A 9243-nucleotide genomic window follows, 5' to 3' on the forward strand; every position below is an offset into this window, starting at 1 on the left:
TTTTACAACAGTGGCACCATGCAATATTTGTCCTTTTGCGACTGAGATATTTCACTCAGCATAATGTCCTCCAGGGTCACCCATTTTGAATAATATTGTATGAGTTCCTTGTTTTTCAATGCAGCATAGTATTCCATTGTGTGAATACCACAGCTTCTCTATCCATTCGTTTGCTGAAACTTTTGCCATTTTAAGAACGTCTTCCACTTTAAAAAATGTTTATGAAAATTAATAAAATATAATTATAGAAAAAAAATGTTCTGGTATATTCTTGTGTACTTATTTTTTTTTTCTTGTGTACTTATTGTTCTTTTCATATAATAGAATTAGCTTATTTTATTAAAATCCTGAACGGAGTTTGATCTGAGTTTCATCTTTTAAGAAACTAATCTCTCACAAACACTGGTTATTATAAAATAAAAAATTGTAAAATTTGCCAAACTGATAGATGAAAAATAGTATCTCTTGTGGCAAGATGTGGTGATAATTTTTTTGGCACTTTTAAGGAAGTATAGGCACATGATAATAAATTTAAATAGTATAAAAGTGATGAGTATTTTGAATATTTCCTTGGTTACAATGTTTATTACGTGACATCTTTGTATGTTGCATGTTTATATCTGAAGAATCGATTTTGTTATTTCACTTTTTCAAAGACATTTTTATTGTGGCAAAAATATACTTAACAAAGCGTATACCATTTCTACAGTTTCTCGTTGTACAATTCAGTGACATTGATTGCATTCTTCAGGTTGTGCAACCATTCTCACTATTCTAAGAAATCATTCTACTACCATTAAATCAGTGCCCCCTAAACGAACACTCTCCCTTTTCCGTTCTCTTCCCATAAACACTTTTGTTATGAAAAATAATAAACAGCCTGCTTTGCTTTTTAATGAAGTAAGAAGGCTGCTTTCTCCCAATTTCTATCGCTTAACTACCCTATTACACTCTCCAGAGGAGACACTGCACCAATTTCTAGTATGCCCTTTAGATACAAGCAGGTATGGGTCTGTTTCTGGTTTTGTATAATAAAATGGGTATAAATGGCTGGGTCTTCGTGTAATAAAATATGTTTAAATAGCTCATAGTCTTTGGTACTATGTTTTTCATATATATATATATAAAACTTTTGGTACTCAATACTAAGGAGAAAGTTTATTTCAGTACCTTCAACATACTTCTTTCCTTCTTTTGGAAACTGTCCTGATGCTTCCAAAGTACTAGAGGCACTGAGACTTCTCCACATCTCTGTCCAGGAAAAAGAACTTTGGCATCAGCTACCTGGGCCGGGATCGACTAGGACAGGAAGCTTACCTCTCACTTCTGTCTGACTGGGATCTCAGCACAGCATTTGCCACTGCCTCCAAGCCTTACCTGCAGTTACGTATAGACATTCGGCCCTCTGAGGACAGTGAGTACCCAGTGCCCCAGGGGCACAGCTGTGTGACCCTTTCCTCATAGGATGAGGTTGTGATTCATTCTTTCACAATATATTTACTTTCTGAGAGCTGGGTATCTTGGCCATTGGAGGTAGGTTTCTTCACTAAAAATGTAATGTTCTTAGGTCACATCAAGTTGGAACTCAGAGCTGACTTTCCAGTGAGTTTTCAGAGGCTATAAATCATGAGAGGAGATTGCCCATCTTTCTCCTAAGGAGTAGCTGGTGGATTCTAACCGCCTGCCAGTACAACTCCTTACCAGTAGGCCACCAGAGCTCCTTGTCACGTATAACATAGAATAATATTTTACCACTATTATGAGGCTTGACAGAGAATTTAATGTAAAATGCCATGGAACATTGTATGACCATATAATGAATGCTCAAAAAATATTCTAATAATTATGAGCTCTTATGGCATAGTCTTTATGGAATTATGCTGCCAATTCAAAGGCCATACTACTCTGGTAGTTCAAATCCACCAGGAGCTCCATGAGAGAAAGGTGGAAAATCTCTTGCTGTGCAATTTACAACCTTAGAAACCCACTAGAGTGTCAGCTGTGAGTTAATATGCCATGTCTATTCAATGGCAATCAGTAAATAATAATGGTTATTTTATTATATTGTAATTTAATATGTGATAGAACATGATGAAATTTAGTAAGGTAGGTATGATATTCAGTTATACTATATATAACGGTGCTTATTATAATACTGACTTCTATATTCATTGATTTTGTCATCCTGCACTCACTATCACTTTTTGTCCTCTTATTTTAAAATTGTGATTTGAATGGACGTTTATAATCAAGTTTTCTCCCCAATCATTCGTGCACATTCTGTTTCACAACACCACAATTAGAATGCACACAATGTCTAATTGTCTAGTCCGCATTGTCTTGCCCTTCTTCTACTCCAGTAAGTGTTCATAGTCTAGCAATTTTATACTCCCCCCAACTTCCCCTCCTTAATAACCATACTAGCTTCTAATACTAACCATTCACTTTGTATGAAAACATTTTGTTAACTTCTTTAACAATCTTATGTAATATTTGTCTTTTTGTGTCTGATTATATATTTCACTAAATATAATGTCCTCTAGAATCATCCATGTTTTGTGGTGTTGGTGAAATCATCATTCTTTTTCAGTGTTGCATAGTAAATAGTTCCTCTGTCCATTTATTTGTTAATGGGCACTTTGTTGGTTTTTCTTTTTTTTTGTTTTTTTTATTATTATTATTATTATTTTTGTGTGCGTGTACCGTCAAATCAGATCTGACTGGTACAGGAGGAGATTGTCCCTCCTTCACCCGGCAGAGCATCTGGTGGATTCGAACCGTTCACCTCTGGGATTGTAGTTGCAGCTCCTTGCCACTAGGCCACCAGAGCTCCCCGGTTTTTCTTTTAAATTTATTTTTAATTTCAATGAAAATTTACAGAGACTTTGGATTTCCATTAATTCATTGTTGCACTTTTCTCCCCTCCCAACCCTCCCCCCTTATACACTACCCTCTTGGAAAAGTAAAAGAAAATTCTTTCATTGTTTTACCATTCCTCCCCCCAGGTCCACTCCACTATTCAGCCTTCACTCTGGACTCCTGTCATGACAAAAATACCTAATCACATATCCCTCTTAAACCGTTTTCTCCCTCATCTGTTTCAATGTAGTATACATTATTGAACCCACCTTTCTCGGTCTCCCCCCAACCTCAATGTTAGTCCTGTTTTACAACAGTGGCACCATACAGTATTTGTCCTTTTGTGACTGAGATAATTCACTCAGCATAATGTCCTCCAGAATCACCCATTTTGAATAATATTGCATGAGTTCCTTGGTTTTCAATGCAGCATAGTATTCCACTGTGTGAATATACCACAGCTTCTCTATCCATTCGTTTGTTGATGGGCACTTTGGTTGTTTCCAACTCCTTACTATTGTGAACAAAGCTGTGATAAACATGGGTGTGCATATATCTGCTTCGATGTCATTTATGGTCTCTTTGGGGTATATTCCCAGTAGTGGAATTGCTGGGTCAAATGGTATCTCTATTTGCAACTTTTTGAGAAAGCTCCATACCACCTTCCACAGTGGTTGCACCATTTTACACCTCCACCAACAATGAATAAGGGTTCCAGTTTCTCCACAACCTCACCAGCATTTGTTACTTGCTGTTCTGTTAAATTTTGCTATTCTGACTGGTGTGAGATGATATCTCATAGTTGTTCTGATTTTCATCTCCCTTAGAACTAGAAATTTTGAACATTTCTTCATGTGTTTTAAGGAATCACTAAACAGCTTTCCAAAATGATTGCACCATTTGACATTCCCACCAGCTATGTATGAGAGTTCCAGTTCACTACCTCCTCTTTAGCATTTCTTGTTTCAACCCTGTTGAACTTTTTTATTATTACTGAAGTGAGATGATATCTCAATATTGTTTTGATTTACATTTCCATACCAGCTAGTGATCTTGAGCATTTCTTCATGTGTTTGTTGGCCATCTGAATGTCATCTTTGGTGAAGAGTCTTTCTCATATCTTCTGACCATTTTATAATTGGGTTACTTGTCTATTTTTGGTTGAGGTGTTAGAATTTTCTATAAATTTTAAATAATGAGCCTTATCAGATAGGTCATCGCCAAATACTTTTTCCTAGTCTGTAGACTCTCTTTTTACTCATTTGGAGAAATGTTTTGATACACATAAAAGTTTAATTTTTTAGAAGGTTCCATTTATCCATTTTATCCTCTCCTGGTTGTGCCTTCCCCCCTTTCCCTTTTTTAAAAAATTTTATGCTGATTTATTTACAAAGTTTGAATACATTATTTTTCACAGAAGATCCTTTCCATTTCCTCACCCACCCACCCATCAAATTGTGCAAACCTATTATTAACATCCCCCCATCCTCACCCTTCTGCTTCCACCCTCCCCACCCCTTGGATCCTCATGTTTATTCTACAATAATTGTTTTATACAATATTTGTCATTGTGGGACTGAGTTCACTCAGCGTAATGCTCTTCAGTCCCTCCCAAATTAGGTGGTAGTTTATAAAATCATTGCTCTTGCGTGCTGAATAGTATTCTGTTGTATGAATGTACCACAACTTCTCAATCCATTTGTTTGTGGTGGACATCTGGGCTGTTTCCATGTTCTTGTGATGGTGAATAAAGCTGCTATGAACACTGGTGGACAAGTCTCTGTCTCAGCCTCAGTTCTCGTATTCTTGGGGTATATTCCAAACAATGGAATAGCTCGATCATATGGAATTTCTGTGTTCAGTTTTTTGAGGAAGTGCCTTCCAGAGTGGTTGTACCATTTTACAGTCCTACCAAAAATGTGTAAGAGTTCCTACCTCACCACATCCTCACCAACATTTATTACCTGCTGTCCTGTTAAACTTTGTTGTGGCTACAGGAGTGAGATGGTATCTCATTGTGGTTTTGATTTGCAACTCTCTTTTGCCAGTGATTTTGAGCATTTCTTGATGTGTCAGTTGGCCATTCGAATATCTTCCTCTGTGAAAATTCTTTTCATGTCTTTTGCCCACTTTGTAATTGGGTTACCAGTCCTTTTCTTGTGGAAGCCCAAGAGTATTCTATAAACTTTTGTTATGAGACTCTTGTCTGAGATGGTATTGCCAAATGTTTGTTCTTAGTTGGTAGGTTTTCTTTTTACCCTGTTGGAAAAAGTTTTTGATGCACACAGGGATTTACTCTTTGGAAGGTCCCATTCATCAATTTTATCCTCTCCAGATTGTACATTTCTGGCTGTATTTGGCCGTCTTTTTATACCATAGACTAGGCCTTCTAAGCTTGATCCCTTTTATGAACTTTATGGTTTTGGACTTTACTCCCATTTCAATAAAAGAGGCTGGAAAAAAATATACCAAGGAAATGGCAACCATAAAAAAAGCAGGCGTGGCAATACTAATCTGTGATAAAATAGATTTCAGAATGAAAACCACCATAAAAGATAAGAAGGGCATTACCTGCTGATTAAAGGCACAATGTGTCAAGAAGGCATACCCTTGGTCAACATTTATGCACCAAATGATAGGCATGCAAAATACATAAAACAATGGTTAACAGAATTGAAGAAAGAAATAGACAGCACCACAATAGTGGTCAGAGATTTCAACATACCACTATCACCAAAGGATAGGTCAACCCAAAAGAAACTCAACAGGACCGGGCTGGGCCAGAGCAGCCCAAGATGGCCAACTTTGAGGATCCGGTGTCGGATGAGGAGAAGGTACACATAGCTGCTAAATTCATCACTCATGCACCTCCAGGAGAGTTTAATGAAGTGTTTAATGATGTCCAACTACTACTTAATAATGACAGTCTCCTCAGGGAAGGGGCAGCCCATGCATTTGCCCAGTATAACATGGACCAGTTCACACCTTTGAAGATGGAAGGATATGAAGATCAGGTCTTAATTACAGAACACCATGACCTGGGTAGTAGCAGAGTTTTAGACCCAAGAAATAAAATGTCCTTCAAGTTTGATCACTTAGGGAAAGAAGCAAGTGACCCTCAACCTGAGGACGTAGATGGAGGCCTGAAGTCTTGGAGAGAATCCTGTGACAGTGCTTTAAGAGCCTACGTGAAAGATCATTATTCCAACGGTTTCTGTACTGTTTATGCTAAAACAATAGATGGGCAACAGACTATTATTGCATGTACTGAAAGCCACCAATTTCAACCTAAGAACTTCTGGAATGGTCGTTGGAGATCAGAGTGGAAGTTAACCATCACACAATTCAGGTTTATTATTATGAAAATGGCAATGTTCAATTGGTTAGTCATAAAGATGTACAAGATTCAGTAACTGTTTTGAATGAAGTCCAGACTGCCAAGGAGTTTGTTAAAATCATAAAGCACACAGAGAATGAATATCAGACAGTTAGTGAAAACTATGAAACAATGTCAGATAATATGTTCAAGGCCTTGCAACGGCAGCTTCCAGTTATTCACACCAAAATTGACTGGAACAAGATACTCAGCTACAAGATTGGCAAAGAAATGCAGAATGCTTAAAGGCTGAATGTAAGATTTTTCAGTACTTAGGGGAAAGAAAAAAAAGGATTCAGCATGTGGTCAGATGATAAAATAGGTTGTGTATAAACAAGAATGATTATTTTGCTAGGGCTTTCAAAGTAAACAGGTTTTCTATCATGGAATACTGTTGAACCTCTAACATTGAATTCTTTTATGTTTGCTACTTTGTACTATTCTGTTATTTCTTCTGCTTTTAATATATTTTTTTTTATTTTGCCACATTTAATGTTGGGGAGAGAGAGCTATTGTGGAGTCATTGTACTGTTTAGACATGACACCTTGTTTCTTATACATACTGGTAATATCCTATTTTTAGCCCTATTCTTTAAAGAACTTCTAGTACTTAAATGCTTTTTCCTGATTGACCAGCAGCTAAAGAAGCTATGTTCAAACTAACAGAAGACATCTATCCTTCTCCCACTCACTGCTTTGATCACCACTTAGAGCATCTCATAACCATATATTTCAACCTTTTGGGTTGGAACTTTTCACATCCTTTTGAGAGGCAAAGGAAGTTTTCTGGAAATTTCATTATGGCTAGCTTCTCTGGGGAAGTTGTTTTTAAATCCAAAGACTTGAACCACGTGAACGTGTTTGCTTTTCTTGTCTTCCCTCCTTTGTCTTCTGTCCCATCTTGGACCATCGTAGTTGTAGATATCTGCAGTTTCAGAAGAGATGCATTAATGTTGTTTGTTTTTAATATTCAAGAACTGCTGACATACTGTGGATGTAGTAGAGTATATATAAAACTTGAAAAATGCAGATGTTGAAGGAATAATAAGTATATTATGCTTTAATACTTTGTGGCAAGATTTTAGTATAAGCAAATGAATCGAAACAACTATGTAAATTATAAATAAAAACTAAAAATGAACCAAAGTGAGAAGTAAACTTCCAGGCAGTATCTTTCTATTGTAACCTGTTATTTAAGGGAAATCTAGTGATTTGTTCTAAATAGTATGTAAAACTTGTTCCAAATTTTTCATCTTCAGCCCTTCCTGCCAAGAACTCAAATGTAATTGTGATATAGCAACCCTTCCCAGGTGTATTGGCAGGTATGTGTGTGTGATTTCAGATACACAGGTGACATAGATATGATATGACAACTGGTAATTGTGGATTCATTTACATTGTTTGCGCTTTTATGACCAGGCCTTAAGGGAAGGCCAGTGTTTTAAAACCAAGTAGTGTCGCTCCCCGCAGCCTGGGCGCGTGGGTCCGGAGCTGGGCAGCCCTCCAGACGGCGCCGAGGCATACGCTTCCCGCACACCATCGCCATCTACGTCTACTCCCCGGTGGTCTCCTGCTGCCTCACCACCTTCCTGGAGGGGCCCAGCGAGGGTGAGCACAGCCGCCGCCCCAGCAGGAATCCAGCAGGGCTGTGGCCAAAAAGACGACCCCGTGGCCGCAATCCGAAGAGGAGGAGGAGGATGAGGCCCAGGCCGAGGTGCTGAAGAGCTGGGAGGAGCCTGCCGAGGACAGGACGAAAGGGCGGGACAGGAGGCCCTTGGAGGCGAAGCAGCCCGAGGGAGCCCGGAGCCAAGAATGAGGAGGACGAGGAGGACACAGCGAGAGATTGTCGTCGCAGAGCCCCGAGCCGCGCAAGGAGCGCCTGCGCTTCTAGTTCTTAGAGCAGAAATATGGCTACTATCATTGCAAGGACTGCAACATCCGATGGGAAAATGCCTATGTGTGGTGCATGCAGGTCACCAACAAGGTTTACTTCAAGCAGTTTTGCAGAAGTTGTCAGAAGTCGTATAACCCTTACAGTCAAAATTGTAACCAGACCAGATGCTCCTGTCCAGTAAAAATTCGCCACGTTGACCCCAAACGGCCCCACCGACAAGATTTGTGTGGGAGATGCAAAGGCAAGCGCCTCTCCTGCGACAGCAATTTCAGTTTCAAATACATAATTTAAATGAGTGTAACAGTGGTCCTGCTGAACTCATGGGAATGAAACTGAGGAATGAGCTTTTATCATGCTCCTGGTCCCCTCCCTCCCTCTTCTCAAACCCTGTATGGAAAGGCAGTGTTCTGTGACAGAGCCTCAAATAAAGATATTGCAACACAATAAAAAAACAAAACAAAAAAAAACAAACCAAGTAGTGTCTTCCTACCTATCTCCAAATACATGTGAAACAAGAAGAGTGTTTGTGCTTCGGCTTTTTTTTTTGTTCAGTAATACAGTCAAGAAAGAGTGTTTCCACATGACCCATTGAGCTGTGTAAGCATTTTTGTTTATTTCAAATAAAATGTATTTGTATTATTTGTCAACATAGAAATAATACAAAGCATCCTTTCAGACCATAATGCTACAAATTAGAAATTAATAGCAAGAAGATAAAGGAGAAAAATTTGGAAGCTGAACAACACCTTGCTTGAACATAAGTGGGTACTAGAAGAAATAAAAAATGAAATTAAAAAGTTTCTTGAAGCAAATGACAATGAAAATATCACTTACCAAACCCTCTGGGCAACAGCCAAAGCAGTAATCAGAGGTCTGTTTATAGCAAGAAGCAAACACATCAAAAAGCAGGAAAATTTGACCATTAACTCTTTAACCCAACATCTCCAGCAAATCAAAAAAGAACAGCAACAAAACCAGACACCCTCTAAAAAAAAGAAAATTACAAAAATTAGAGCAGAAAGTCCCAGAACACTTGATTGTTCTAATGCGAAACTTATACTTGGACCAGGAGGCAGTCGTCAGAACAGAGCAAGGGAACACTGCATGGTTCAAA

The 9243-nt window shown here is 38.4% G+C and overlaps 1 protein-coding gene and 2 pseudogenes across 1 annotated transcript in view; all 3 read left to right on the forward strand.

The window, feature by feature from the left end:
* TBC1D25 (TBC1 domain family, member 25) overlaps window positions 1–9243 on the forward strand; it is a 52544-nt gene that overhangs the window by 9958 nt on the left and 33343 nt on the right. Inside the window, exon 3 of the mRNA XM_006903095.1 lies at window positions 1260–1414. Within this exon, the coding sequence (XP_006903157.1) occupies window positions 1260–1414 (155 nt within the window). The remainder of the gene's footprint in view (window positions 1–1259; window positions 1415–9243) is intronic.
* LOC102862973 lies at window positions 5655–6481 on the forward strand (annotated as a pseudogene).
* LOC102864605 lies at window positions 6774–8420 on the forward strand (annotated as a pseudogene).

This window comes from Elephantulus edwardii, unplaced genomic scaffold (assembly GCF_000299155.1).
Source record: "Elephantulus edwardii isolate Elephantulus edwardi_28Jun2011 unplaced genomic scaffold, EleEdw1.0 scaffold00508, whole genome shotgun sequence".
NCBI classification, from domain to species: Eukaryota; Metazoa; Chordata; class Mammalia; order Macroscelidea; family Macroscelididae; genus Elephantulus; species Elephantulus edwardii.